The sequence below is a fragment of the Neoarius graeffei genome, chromosome 3 (assembly GCF_027579695.1).
Source record: "Neoarius graeffei isolate fNeoGra1 chromosome 3, fNeoGra1.pri, whole genome shotgun sequence".
Classification (NCBI taxonomy): Eukaryota; Metazoa; Chordata; class Actinopteri; order Siluriformes; family Ariidae; genus Neoarius; species Neoarius graeffei.
In genome coordinates, this window is record NC_083571.1 from 47,685,039 (window position 1) to 47,700,843 (window position 15,805).

The following is a 15,805-nucleotide window of genomic DNA, read 5'->3' on the forward strand; positions in this document are numbered from 1 at the left end:
AAACAAGATGCTCCTTGGAAGCACCATGTGATTTTGTTCATACAAAGGAGCATCTTACGAACACGATGCATAACAGAACAATGGAGCATCTTACGAACTCGATGCATAAGGGAACAACAGAGCATCTTAGGAACTCGATGCATAAGGAAACAATGGAGCATCTTAGGAACTCGATGCATATGTGAACTGTGCAGTGAACTTAACACACACTACTTAATTGACCTCTTAGACCGGTGAAGGGGAACTCCATCTTTTGTCACCAAAGTGAGCAAGTACTCCCTAGCTCTTGACAAAAATGCTTTCTGCTCCGTCCAATTAACAGCACTCAAAGGAGCTTTGTATCCTTTGGCACGAGGATTACGTCCATTCAATGTGTCAAAGAGCCTGTCAATAATCTACAAAAACATATCGGTAACCATAAGGTATCAGGCACATTGTTTAAACACACACTATACTGACTTTACACACATTCACTCCTCTACACTTGCACACACACATAGCTTTTGGCCTTTAATGTAGTATTTGCTTGACTTCCTTCTTTCCTGTACTACAGTTACACCGGATGGATGGGCATGCACTAATTAAAAAACAAACAAACAAACAAACAAAAAGGTACTTGGTTCTAGTATTAGTAATTGTATTACCTCAATGAATTCTGCTGTTGCCTCACAGTCCTTAAACTGAGGGTAGCCAAGATCCCTCATTGTGCAGAGAGCCACTGACAGAGCGACTCAGTGTTTGTGCAGCCAGGTTCACCCTCATTTTGCTATTTTCAAAGTAGACATGCTTGTCTGTAAGCTTCTTGGCAGCATGCAGTCCATCCTTTTTTTGCAATTCATGGAGATGATTGATGTACCTCCAATGGATCTGCCCGGTGGATCTGACAATTGGACTGTATGCCTGTAGAATAAGAATCGGTCACTGGACTGCACTGTACAAACTGCAAAATAATGGTCATCACATCCAGCCATAACTGTGAAATGGACAGACCGCAATATCTTGATAACTTTTAGCAGCAGAGGCATAACTTGTGCAAATAGGTCTACAACAATCCTCATTTACCTGCAACATACTACGTGTCAACTTGAGCATGTGGCAAGCATCCATGATTACAAATACTTTCTCGCCAGTCACCGGGTGTGGGAAACTGGTTTGAAGTGGCTCTCGTGGGTCCCCCTTCAGGTCACACCCAAGTTGGTTGCACATGCTGACATTCGAGGCATGCCCATCCATTGTAACGAATACCACCCGAATACCACATGCATGCAACTCCTCCAAAGCCTGACTGAGAAGCACCCCTTGTGGTTCTGGAGAGAGAGACTTGGTCAGGAAGTATGCAATGGGAGCCTTCCAATATCCTTGTAGGCCAACCACCATGAACACAAGGGCCTCCGTAGCAACATCAGTCTCACTGTTTCCATCACCCATGTCTACAAAACCAGACATTGACTCCGCATGTGGATTATACTGCACATGTTTTTTGATGGGCATGGCATCCAACATGAGAGAAACGCATCCATATGTAGCCGGGTCTTCCTGGCATCGTCTCTCCAGCATATCCATCATCAGTTTGTTCAGGCCAGGCTTGGCATCCACTGAGCGCAACCACCTGTTAAAATAATGATAAAAAGCTTTAACGTGTTATATCAGTATGCAAGGGATAATGGACACACCATTCAAATATCTAAAAATTAATTCATATTCGAGTTTGTACCTATCTTTGCAATGTTTTTGGATGTGGGAGGGGAAAATGTCGAATCTCTCTGAGATATCGGTATGCTTTTGGACCATGAAGATGGAGTGTCAGAGCAAACTCTCTGCAGACCTGTGTATACTCATGGCCCTGCTTTGGAACGAAGTCCAACTTAAGATCTGAAATGTTTTGAGCAAAGTAGAATTAGTCCCCTTCAGATATAAACCAAGTATATTCTAGTTTAAAAATGTGCATGATTTTCTAAGTGCTCATCTTTTCTTACCCGAGTAGAATGAAAGCTTCTCACTGAGCTCTTCATTAATGAGGTTCTTTTCCCTCAAATCCCCCAAAAGAGTCTTCACTGTCATCTTTGCCCTCTTTTCTCTGGAGATGGCATTCTTTCGCTCTCGCTCCAGACTTTCTACTCTTGCCAAGGCTTCATTGAGTTTGGTCTTAAGAGCAGGAGGAGACGCAGGCAAGGAATAGCTATGGTCCTAGAAGAAAGAGGGATGAACATGGTATAAGTAATTTTTCACTTCACAAATATCACCTTGACACCACTAGTTTATGGCTCACATCCACATTCTTTCGAGTAGTCATCACATATAAAAACAAGTTATTTTTGAGTGTGCCAAATGAGTTGCGGCAAAACAAGTGAGATTTTAATATGTCCAGAAACATTAAGATATGACATTTAAATTAGAAATACTCACATCATTAGGCTGAGGTTGTGGGTGTGAGGTTGCCATTTCTGGGGAATCTTCAGAGGCCACATACAGGCTTTCTTCAGCTTTTCTGGCGGTAGATGTAGCCCTGCCCTTCACCAACTGAATTGAAGAAACATCATGAATAATACAATATATAAAAGGATAGGTTTGTTTGACAATATAATGTTTACATGTATGAATGCTAAGAGCCTTATGGTGATACATCTACTTTTTGGAGGTGAACCGGGAAGCTGAAAAGGGATGGAATAGCTCCATGACGTAGTCGGACAATCTGACCCGTCCGATCAAAATCAGCCTGCTTAAAATGTTGACTGCAGACTATTGAATGGTCACTTGCAGTAAATCCTTCTCTCCTCAAAGCCACTTCCTACTTCTTCCTCAAGTCTTTGTCCTTGGGAAACCTTCAAAAGTGTCAAGAGATTGATGATGATGTAAGTGCTAGTTCATTGTGCTGTGGTTTAGTAAAAACAAAGTTGTGGTGTTACGTGGTAGTAAACTCAATCTCCCATGATGCTGTGCATATCAGGCACGCGCATTGTATTCCATGATTTAACTAAGTGACAGTTCTAAATCAGTTGGTTGACGTTACCTTACCGCAGCGACTTTGTATCTTTTTAACTGTCAAACAATAACCGTTTATTGCAACACGCCTCATCTGTTATAAATAGTTGTGTATGAGGAACAATTTGTTCGCTCACTTCTCTCGAAAAGATCATGGAATGAGATGGCGAAGTGTAATCTTGTAGCATTTCCTCTACTGTTATTTACAGGTTACTTTAACCGACAAACTTTTTTTTTTGAAACCGAGAAAAATTTGACAGGTTAACGTAGGTTAACAGCCCTACCCCTAACACAATCTAGACTGTACATTTATACCCGTTGGCGTTCACAATCATCATAATTTCTTCATCATTTATTTCAACTTTATCATATTTAATTTCATTCATGTCTATTATTGTCATATTCTTATGTATTAGACTAGTGCTACCTGATGACGATTTAAGTCTCTTAGCTCCTTCTCAGCTCTGGTAATATACTATTTAAAAAAAAACAACAACAAATAGTACGGTAATGTTAAATCTTACTTGTGAAAAGTAATCCCCCTGCTTCTGTTTGAAATGGTTCGCTCGTTTCAGCACGAGTACGCTGAGCACCAGCCTGGCATCTTGTCTCTTGTCTTCTTCTTCAGTCGTGTAGTATGGTGCAGTAATAGACGTTACCTTGATATATATGAGTATCTCGCGCTTATCTCACCACTCCAAGATGGTGACCGTATTTCTCGTGTCAGAACAGCCAACGCTCTGTCTACGTAATAATAGGATGTCTATGCCGAGAACACCCCACAAGATGTACCATTTTGGAGATGCTCAGACCCAGTCATCCAGCAGTAATAATTTGGCCCTTGCCAAAGTCACTCAGATCCTTACGCTTGCACATTTTTCCTGCTTCCAACATATCAACTTCAAGAACTGACTGTTCTCTTGCTGCCTAATATATCCCACCCCTTGACAGGTGCCATTGTAATGACAATCAATGTTATTCACTTCACCTGTCTGTGGTTTTAATGTTATAGCTGATCTCTCTGTGTATGTGTGTGTGTAATATATTATATATGTACATACACACACACACTAGCAGGTTACCCAGGTTTTGCAAAATTCTGGGTTGCCCCAGACTTCCATGTCAAATTTGGTGAAGATGCATTGAGAAATGGTGATGTTAACCCAAGACAAACAAAAATCCAAATATCCACCACCCAGGGGCCCACCAGGGACCCCCTGGGGCCCAAATATGGAATTTCTGAGTTCTGCCAATTTGTGGCTATCTCCTGTACCTACATGCCAAGTTTAGTGAAAATCTGTTGAGAGTTTGTGTTGATAAATGTAACGTGAAAGGCATTGAGGGAGGGGCTGGGTAGATGTTGTGCTTCCCATGGACCTCCTTGGGGGCCTGTACATGAAGTTTGTTTATATCTGCAAAATTCCGGGTCATCCCTGGACCTACTTGCCAAATTTGGTGAAATTCCGTCAAGAAATGGCAACGTTAGCTCAAGACAAACAAACTTTGCCGCTTATATATATATATATATATATATATATATATATATATATATATATATATATATATATATATATATATATATAAGCGGCAAAGTTTGTTTGTTTGTTTGTGGAAGGGTTTGAAAAAAATGTGCATGTGTATGTATATATACATTTTTTTTCAAACCCTTCCACTTGACAGCATTCATTGTTCATTGTATTGCTTTTCACAGACTCAGTTTCAGATGTTGAGGAGGTTGACATTGTTCCTGAGAGTCAGGAGCCACAACCTGATTGTTCTGCTGAGGATGTAGTCTCTGTCATACTGAAGAGAGAAAACAGCTTACGTCACAGCCAGTCCAATGCAATGCGCAATGGCAGGTTTGTTTAGACATCACATGCTCCTAATAATTTGTCAGAGTACAGACACTTCTGAGTGTATGGTATATAGAAACGCACTTCTATATTGTCAAACAAAAACAAAGGCTAAATGCTAGGTTTGGTTGCCAAGCAACTAGCGCTAGGTCCTTTATCTCCAGGGGACAGCACTCACCTGCCATATGCTTTAGCAGGTACAGTCATCATACTCCGAACACACCATATTTAAAAGCATCTCCCCTCAGATATCCTTATTACAGTCTAAGACTTCCTCAGACTTCTAATGAACCCCAGATGTGTGTGTCCTGCCTCTCACCCATAGTCAGCTGGGATAGGCTCCAGCTTGCCCGCGACCTTGTACAGGATAAGCGTCCACAGATAATGGATGGATGGATGGATGGATGGATGTGTGTGTCTCTCAGTGGAACATTCTATGAGTAATCTGTGCAGTGCAGAATGTTTGCTAACATGTTAACATCAATTGCTTCCCCTTCAATTAGCATAAAAGTAAGAAAGAACAGTTCGGCTAAATCTAAAAAAGCTCCAGAAGAGTGCAAGAAAGGGCAGCAGCTGATTGAAAAGGAAACAATGGAGACTGGAAAGGTATGTTAAGAAAAATCAGAATTTTCCATACCTTAATTTTATTTCTGAGAAAACTCTGAAAGCTCTAGATTTGAGTTGTTTTAATCAAGAGACACTTGTTCATGAAAGCAACGCAAGGTATCCAGTCATTTAGCACAAAAGTCCTCTCGCACAACTCTTATTTTCATATGGAATGGTCACAATAATCGAAATAAAATGCTCTTCTTGATATAGCAAGGGGTTTATTATGATTGTTTAGGGATGAGAATCCAGAATTACCGTCAAATACTAAACTTTTGTTTTCTGCTGCTCTGGATCAGTTGTTGACAAGTTACTCCTGAAACGTGGACTGAAAATCCAATTCTTTGCTGTGTTTAGATATTTGTAGTTAAGTCATAAGAAACCTTGAATTGTGGGCACCTTCACTGTCACTTCTGATCATATCACAAACTCCACTGACCGTCAATAATTTACATGCTTCCCAAAATAATTCACTGCAGGATTATGTCTGTTGCCCTGCTTGACAGTGTGTGTTTTGCCACCTAAGAGCGAAATCGAATCCTAAAAACGTACTCAAAATTACTCAAAGTCCATTTGATATCACATATAACTGTTTTTGTATGTATTTGACTAACAAAGCCACAAAGTGAAGCTATGCTGACGAGTCTACAAGTTGAGATTGTTAGCGAAAAGAAGCTGACAAAAATCCAAAATCCATTAAACATCTTTAAACATGATCAGTAGGTATTTATAATAAAGATGAAATGTTCTTAAAACTTGTGCTCACCCTTATAAAAAATCAGTTTATTCAAGTGTGCTTCTAGTATACTACTTTTAAACTAAAAATCAGAGCGTATGCTTTCAGTTTACTTTTTATTTACCTATTAGAGATATACTGAATAAAGTTATACAGAAGTATACTTGGCTTATACTGAAAAGTATATCGAAAAGTCTAAGCATATTAATCTTAAACTTTTGATCAAGATATACTTAGTAAAAGTGTAATAAAATATTTGTGCCTTGCGGCCGGCGAGGGCCTTTCTGTGTGGAGTTTGCATGTTCTCCCCATGTCTGCGTGGGTTTCCTCCGGGTGCTCCGGTTTCCCCCACAATCCAAAGACATGCAGTTAGGTTAACATGGGGCGGCCTTGGGCTGAGGTGCCCTTGAGCAAGGTACCTGACCCCTGACTGCTCCCCGGGCACTCTGGTGTGGCTGCCCACTGCTCTGAGTGTGTGCGTGTGTTCACTGCTTCAGATGGGTTAAATGCAGAGGATGAATTTCACTGTGCTTGAAGTGTGCATGTGACAAATAAATGTTTCTTCTTCTTTCTTCTTCTTAAGTGTACTTGCCCTGTAGTTGTGCTTATCCTTTTGATAGTAGCCTATAAAATACTTCTTTTTCACACATATTGGCTTTTTGTGATATACGGCAGCATCTTTTAAATCTACATGTACAATGGTAAAGAACTTGTAGTTCACACATTTCATAGTTCAGACATTTGCAATATTTCTTCCGCCTTTGCACTAGTTCTGTCACTGCTCTTTGCGGGTTAGACAGCATTGTTGACTCTTATGTATGTCTGTGGCTCCATATAAGTTTTTTTTTTTTATTTCTCCTGAGTGGAATAATTAATCTTTTTATTTATTTTTCTTTATAGCTTGTACAGTGGGGCAAAAAAGTATTTAGTCAGCCACCAATTGTGCAAGTTCTCCCACTTAAAAAGATGAGAGAGGCCTGCAATTTTCATCATAGGTACACTTCAACTATGAGAGACAGAATGGGGGGAAAGAATCCAGGAAATCACATTGTAGGATTTTTAATGAATTAATTGGTAAATTCCTCGGTAAAATAAGTATTTGGTCACCTACAAACAAGCAAGATTTCTGGCTCTCACAGACCTGTACATAACTTCTTCTTTAAGAGGCTCCTCTGTCCTCCACTCGTTACCTGTATTAATGGCACCTGTTTGAACTCATCAGTATAAAAGACACCTGTCCACAACCTCAAACAGTCACACTCCAAACTCCACTATGGCCAAGACCAAAGAGCTGTCAAAGGACACCAGAAACAAAATTGTAGACCTGCACCAGGCTGGGAAGACTGAATCTGCAATAGGTAAGCAGCTTGGTGTGAAGAAATCAACTGTGGGAGCAATTATTAGAAAATGGAAGACGTACAAGACCACTGATAATCTCCCTCGATCTGGGGCTCCATGCAAGATCTCACCCCGTGGGGTCAAAATGATCACAAGAACGGTGAGCAAAAATCCTAGAACCACACGGGGGGACCTAGTGAATGACCTGCAGAGAGCTGGGACCAAAGTAACAAAGGCTACCATCAGTAACACACTACGCCGCCAGGGACTCAAATCCTGCAGTACCAGACGTGTCCCCCTGCTTAAGCCAGTACATGTCCAGGCCCGTCTGAAGTTTGCTAGGGAGCATTTGGATGATCCAGAAGAGGATTGGGAGAATGTCATATGGTCAGATGAAACCAAAATAGAACTTTTTGGTAAAAACTCAACTTGTCGTGTTTGGAGGAGAAAGAATGCTGAGTTGCATCCAAAGAACACCATACCTACTGTGAAGCATGGGGGTGGAAACATCATGCTTTGGGGCTGTTTTTCTGCAAAGGGACCAGGACGACTGATCCGTGTAAAGGAAAGAATGAATGGGGCCATGTATCGTAAGATTTTGAGTGAAAACCTCCTTCCATCAGCAAGGGCATTGAAGATGAAACGTGGCTGGGTCTTTCAGCATGATGATGATCCTAAACACACCGCCCGGGCAACGAAGGAGTGGCTTCGTAAGAAGCATTTCAAGGTCCTGGAGTGGCCTAGCCAGTCTCCAGATCTCAACCCCATAGAAAATCTTTGGAGGGAGTTGAAAGTCCATGTTGCCCAGTGATGGCCTCAAAACATCACTGCTCTAGAGGAGATCTGCATGGAGGAATGGGCCAAAATACCAGCAACGATGTGTGAAAACCTTGTGAAGACTTACAGAAAATGTTTGACCTCTGTCATTGCCAACAAAGGGTATATAACAAAGTATTGAGATGAACTTTTGTTATTGACCAAATACTTATTTTCCACCATAATTTGGAAATAAATTCTTTAAAAATCAGACACTGTGATTTTCTGGATTTTTTTCCCTCATTTTGTCTCTCATAGTTGAGGTATACCTATGATGAAAATTACAGGCCTCTCTCATCTTTTTAAGTGGGAGAACTTGCACAATTGGTGACTGACTAAATACTTTTTTGCCCCACTGTATGTTAATTTCAGTTGTCATTGCCATGTTTTTATACTTTGGCATTTAATACAATGTTGCTTTAAATTTTGATTTTTAAAGAAAATGAATATGTTCTTCATCCTGAGTATCTGTTGTTATTTTGTGAACTTCATCATACCTTAAAGTACAAAACACTTAAATTGTCTACTGGTAGTGTGCATGAGGTAAGGGTTAGGGCTAGAAAACTAATAGTATACCTGGAAGGGTAATTGCAGTTTACTTCAAAACTAAAAAGTGGACTTGATGTATATAACCAGTAACTAATAGTTTATTTCCAATATGCTAAGTGTATACTTTTATAAACTAAAAAGTCGACTAGAAATGTGTAACGAGTAAACCAATAGTATATTTCCAGTATACTACAAAGTATACTTTAGTAAACTAAAAAGTGGACTAGAAGTATAAAACAAGTGAACTCATAATATATTTCCAGTATACTATGAAGTATGCTTTTGTAAACTAAAGAGTGGACTACAAGTATAGAACTCGTAAACTATTAGTATATAAGTTTACTTGTGGTATACTTGCAGTACAAAATAAAAAATACTAGTTGTATACTCAGAGTTTACTTCTCTTAGACTTGAAGTATACTTTTTATAAACTAAAAGTGGGCCAATTTAGTCCCACAAAGTATTAGATTAGCTTACTTACAAGTATACTGTAAGTACATTGATATCAGTATACTTAGTATACAAAAGTACACTTAAGGAAATATACTTTAACTTTACTTAAGTATACTTAATAAAATGAACTTGAAGTGTAATTCTTTTTGATAAGGGCAAAGACTTGAAGACTTGTGCGAAAAGCCTTTTGTGCTAAATGACCGTAAACCTAATGCAATATGCTGCTATGGTGTCTTTCAGTTGGTCAAATTTGAGCCCTGAAACAAGCCGTGAATGACAATCACTTTTCCCATATACATGTAGTCAACAAATCGACAAATACTTCATATCTCACATTTTGAATCTTCTATTATTATTATTATTATTATTATTATTATTATTATTTGTAAAGTGTGATAATCAGGTTGAAAAAGTCATTTTAATGTGCTCATGTGCAGAGACGAAACACTCAAAAAGTCATGAGTGCACTTTTTATTTGGACACAGGCTTGAACAAAACTACTGCAACTCAACTCCTACTTTTTTATCCCACCAGGTCAAATTTTCTGTTTTCCTACAATACCTGAGAGCTTCTGGCTGGGTCTTCACCATCACGTTCATTACCATTTACTTCCTCCAAAATATAGCCTTCACAGGTCAGAACATATGGCTGAGTGACTGGACCAATGATGCTCTGAAGTACCCCAATGGAAGCAGCTACCCTGGCCATGTTAGAGATATGCGAATTGGGGTCTTTGGAGCACTTGGAGTGGCACAGGGTACTGTATTTACACGTTCATCAGAAATGCTTCATGAAAATGAAATGTGTGTGCTTGGGATGTTAGGAAATACAAATGCATTATTTACAACCAACATCTATGCAGGTACAAATAGGATACGCAGTATTTTTCCCCCACCCCTTCATTCGTCCTTAGTAAGTGCCTGTTCAGGATTACTGTGGTTTGTTATTTAAATTCGACTACTAGTTTGCATATATTTTATGAAATAGAACAGACAACAAACAGAGTCGAGATGTTGGAGACAAACTCGCTAACAGTGCAAGATGAAGTCGAAACCAGAATAAATGCAGGGTATGGATTTAAGAAAGGATTAGTACTTTCACTGTTCAAGGCAGGAGCAAGACTTCACAAGAAACTGGATGAATGACAGGGTAAAGGCTGGAGAATAGTGATCATGTGACCTGGTGTACAGATTGTTGTTTGGCTGAGGATTCTGGGATGTGTAGTTCATGGATTCAGTGATGACTCGTGCTGCCGGAGATGTGACACACTTACGAATAATATTTTTGACCTTGGAGAGATTTTAGTTGACACCTCGGCATGTATGTTCAAACCTACCATTTTTCAGTAAAACATAAATTAATTAATTTCGAGAGTTATAATGTTTCTTGTGATAGAATATGTTGGTGATGGTGGGGGCATGGCCTAATGTTTAGAGAAGCAACTTCGGGACCAAAAGGTCACCGATTTGATTCCCTGGACCAGCAGGAATGGCTGAAGTGCCCTTGAGCAAGGCATCTAACCCCCAACTGCTCCCCAGGGTGATCTGGGTATGTTGTACATCGCTCTGGATAAGAGCATCTGCTAAATGCCTGTAATGTAATATAATTTATCTATATTTGTGCAAGGATAATTTGATAATTGCTCTGTCCATTCAGCACAAGCCACTTTTTCTGGTCATAAAATAATGTGCTGTGCTGCCTTTTGTGGAACAAAGCCAAATGGTTTAGCATTTAAAATCCGTGGACGCTTTGAGGTTTTTGAATCCGTTTTGCTCCAAAATGTGCATTTATTACTGCCTCCTGAGATCACCTCTAAGTGCACATGGAATAAGATGATATTTTAATGGCATAAAATGCTGCCTTATATATCTTGCTTTAATCTTTTACAGCCCAGCATGGCACATGTTCCGTTTTTGTATTAGCACATGCCTTGCTGGGACAATTTAGACTGAAAGCATTTATGATGTGAATTAGAGGCACCACATTTACCTTCTGCACATTTTCTTTGTAATGCCTTTCAGTCTCTTTAGCCTGCTTGTGGGCGTTCAGAAAAAAAAAAGTGTACACGTCTATCCAAGATACAGTGCAGTGCATCTTGAAGATCTGTGTAAACGTGTGATTTACCCCAGTGAAGGTCTCTGAACTATGAGAACAAAAAAAACTGTAATTATTTTTTTTAATGAAAATGCTGAAATTAGGTTTTTGGAAATGCTAAAGAGGGGAAAAATAACAATGAAGAAGACTATATAGATTTCAGCCAGTTTGTCAGGAGTACTGTACATGTAAGGTGGATATACTGGACGTACTGGAGTTGTTAATATGAAGTAAGGTTAATTTGGTGTTGTAATTATCAGTGTATAATGAAATATAACAGTGTTATGAAAATTTTGCTTGAATTGCATGGGACAATGGCGGAAATTTTCAAAGCGTGCAAAATTCTTCGAAAATATTAGAAGAAAATACAGGGATGGAGAAAAGAGAAACTATATTTGCTCTAGGTTTTGTCAGACAGCTGTTTATACAATATACACTCACTGGCCACTTTAATAGGAACTTGTTCTTGAGTCTAAGATTCCTGTTCTTGGCTGCAGGAGCAGAGGTGGACAGTAACGAAGTACATTTACTTGAGTACTGTACTTAAGTACACTTTCTGAGTATCTGTACTTTACTTGAGTATTATTTTTTTTGAGGGCGGCACGGTGGTGTAGTGGTTAGCGCTGTCGCCTCACAGCAAGGTCTGGGTTCGAGCCCCGTGGCCGGTGAGGGCCTTTCTGTGTGGAGTTTGCATGTTCTCCCCGTGTCCGTGTGGGTTTCCTCCGGGTGCTCCGGTTTCCCCCACAGTCCAAAGACATGCAGGTTAGGTTAACTGGTGACTCTAAATTGACCGTAGGTGTGAATGTGAGTGTGAATGGTTGTCTGTGTCTATGTGTCAGCCCTGTGATGACCTGGCGACTTGTCCAGGGTGTACCCCGCCTTTCGCCCGTAGTTGGCTGGGATAGGCTCCAGCTTGCCTGCGACCCTGTAGAACAGGATAAAGCGTCTAGAGCTAATGAGATGAGATTATTTTTTTTGAAACTTATGACTTTAACTTCACTACATTTGAAAGACAAATATCGTACTTTTCACTCCACTACATTTCTATCAAGGTCCTCATTACTATGAAGCAGCTTTGAAAGTGGATGTTTCTTTCTTTTCCTTTCTAAAATGTGATTGATTTTTTCGCAGGTGACACTGAGACAGCTGATCAGTAATCACTAGGGTCACGTCACGTCCATAGACTGTATAAAATCAAGTTCAATGATTTCTTAGCAGCGTTATTTAACACGATCAGTTGATGACAGAATGGAAGGAGGCGGTTCTTCTGGAGAATGCACGCACCCAGGGCCCATGAACCCATGTTTCAGTTTTCTGAGAGGATTAAAGATTTGTTTCGTTTTAAATGTTTTTGTATGCCGAAAACAAACCACATCACCGCCTACAAAAACCCGCCGTACAACCTGCAGAAGCATATTGAGGTATATAAACATTTTATTCCAAGAGAAAGCCTGCAATGAAGTTGTCTGTGCTTTTAGAGCTAGCGATAACGTTGCAATAGCTATGCAGTCTGGGTAGTCAAATGACTTTCTATGGATTTGCCCGCCAAGTTACCATAGCCTTGTCCATGGCTAACGATAACACATAGCTAGTTAACTTGGACACTATTAGCATGTAAAAACAGAGTTACATTAATATGAATAATGTTAACTTATCTGAAGTCCTTTCAGAAATATGTTTTAACATAATCTTGCCAAATAAACAATGTAGAAATCTTTCTTTTCTAGTAGCGTTAGCTACCCAATATGATTTTGAGTTTGAAAAGAGTTTGCCAGCATGTCAGGTGGAGTTTCACTGACTTAGCGTTAAACCACCATGATGCACAGCATGCGTTCATTTTGTGAATTCATATTTCTGTCTTTGGTAACGGCATTAGGTTTTGTAAGCGTTGTGGCAATAATACAAAGATGCGTTGACAGAAAATGTACTTTTAATACTTAAGTATTTTTAAAAGCAAGTGCTTCAGTACTTTAAATTAAGTAAAAATTTGACTGGACAACTTTCACTTGTATCGGAGTAACATTTGACCAGCGGGATCTGTACTTTGACTTAAGTAATGAAGTTGGGGACTTTGTCCATGTCTGTGCAGGAGTGGAACCCAATGTGCTCTTCTGTTGTTGCATGCTGAGATGCTTTTCTGCTCACCGCAGTTGTAAAGAGTTGCTATATCCTTTTTGCCAGCTCGAACCAATCTGTGCCGAGTTTCCCAAAGGCATCGTAGCACAAAGATCATCTCTTAACGTTAAGAGGCTTTTGGGAAACATACCACTGACCATTTTCCTCTGACCTTTCTTCTCAACAAGGCGTTTCCACCCACAGAACTGTCGCTCACTCAATGATTTTTGTTTTTTGCACCATTCTCTGTAAACATACAGACTGTTGTGTGTGAAAACCCCAGGAGATCAGCAGTTTCTGAAATACTCCAAGCAGTCCATCTGGCTCAAACCAACACCCATGCTACAGTGAAAGTCACACTTTGAGATCGCAATTTTTCCCATCCTGATGTTTGAAGTCAACATTAACTGAAGCTCTTGATTTGTATCTGAATGATTTCATGCATTGTGCTGCTGTCAAGGGACTGGCTGATTAGACAACTGCATAAAACAGCAGGTGGATGGTGTTCCTAATAAAGTGGTCATTGAGTGTATCTACCAGTAAAACTGATATGCACTGGTGGTCACTAAGATACCACATTTATACATTGCACCAATCTTTGTCCTTATTTTTGATCATGTGCTATGATTTTATGTTTTGTTCATAAATGATTCAGTCTTTTTTAAAAGATTCAGTAATGTGAATGAAATTGTTGTGTTCCCTGCATTGAACTTTTGTTCAGTTATTGCTGACACATGTATGCCAAACCTGATCTATCACACTTGAGCCAGTGAATTCCTGACGATTTAAAAATAGATGCAAAAATAGAGCTCTTGAGAGTACTTGTTTTATGTTAAGAAAATCCATTGCTCGTCTACTAACTTTGTTTTTTTTTTTCTTCTGGAGAACATATTTTTAATAGTGTACCAACAAATGGCATTAAGTAGATGAATAGAAATTAATGTAAAGAATAAATTTAACCTTTATCATTGACAATGCGTCAACAAGAACAATGTTTTAAGTAAGTTAAAGGGGCCAGCTCACCCTTCCCAGAAGCCTCTGTGCTTAGTAGCGAGTCACCATTTTCGATGCCATCAATATTCCACTGTAGTACCTTTTGAAAAACCAGGTGCAAGAATGCAGCAACATCCCAAGCCATAGATCATAATTTGTAACGTGAAATTGAAAATATTCATCAAAATAGTTATATTTGAAATTCTTTTGACCGATCCATTCCGCTTTTCTACGGTTATTCCATTGTAATGGACCAGAACTGGCCTCGGCCATCTCGAAGGAAAGAAAACACATTGTGTTGAAAACTTCCACGTATGATACGTGGATAAAGAAAAAGTTTCAGATTGGTTTTGCAAGGATCACGGACAGTGAATCTGTGGTGTTCAGATAGATGAACGTGTACAAAGAGCTAGCAGAGCAGCAGTTACATGCTTTCAATGGCCTGTATGTAAACAACAATAACAACAATGTATTGGGTTCTGTGAAGGGTGAGCTGGCCCCTTTAAGAAATCTGGCTCTGCAAACAAATAAAAGATCAAGTTAAGAATCTAGGTTGAGTTGCTGATTTAACATAACGTGAAAATGTGACGTTTTTCTGCATGTGTCAGGCATTTTGGTGTTTCTGGGCGCTTTGCTTCAGGCTGATGGAGCAGTCCGTGCCTCCAGAATTTTGCACACTCGATTACTGTCCAGCATCCTCAGAGCACCCATGGTGTTCTTTGATACCACACCATCAGGAAGGGTGGTCAACCGCTTTGCAAAAGTGAGTCTGAAACTACAATATGGACAAAAAGTCCACTACCAACGACTGTTTTTATAAGATTTTTTTTCCTAACTTGTAGACTAAAAAATGCCTACCAATATATTTGTCATAAAGAGATGATGGTAATTAATATTTTGTTAGAAGTCTTTTCTATTCATATTTATTTACCCTTAATTATCTTACTTAATTACATTTATTTGTGTGTCTTGAATGTCGGCGTACTTGAAGTGTACTTTTTCTTAGCAATGTTAGCCTTTTTAAGGGAAATACACTTACTTTCTGAGCGACACTATTTGCCCTAAAACATACATGTCAACCTATACGGAATGTCTGTATTTTATACGGATTTGATTCAATAAACGTAGTATACGGGCGTACAAATAGTTATATGGATTCTTTAAAAAAAACTTCAATATTTATTTAGAGCTATAATCAATTCCCACGATGATAAAAGAGCGCATAACATTTACAAACGTACTGTACACCACAGAAAGCACAAACAGCCAG

The 15,805-nt window shown here is 39.3% G+C and overlaps 1 protein-coding gene across 1 annotated transcript in view; it reads left to right on the forward strand.

Annotated features, from left to right (window-relative positions):
- The window catches only part of LOC132882561 (ATP-binding cassette sub-family C member 2-like), a 153,401-nt gene that overhangs the window by 69,598 nt on the left and 67,998 nt on the right, over window positions 1-15,805 (forward strand). Inside the window, exons 19-22 of the mRNA XM_060915655.1 lie at window positions 4,694-4,841; window positions 5,339-5,441; window positions 9,868-10,090; window positions 15,144-15,298. Coding sequence (XP_060771638.1) covers window positions 4,694-4,841; window positions 5,339-5,441; window positions 9,868-10,090; window positions 15,144-15,298 — 629 coding nt within the window. The remainder of the gene's footprint in view (window positions 1-4,693; window positions 4,842-5,338; window positions 5,442-9,867; window positions 10,091-15,143; window positions 15,299-15,805) is intronic.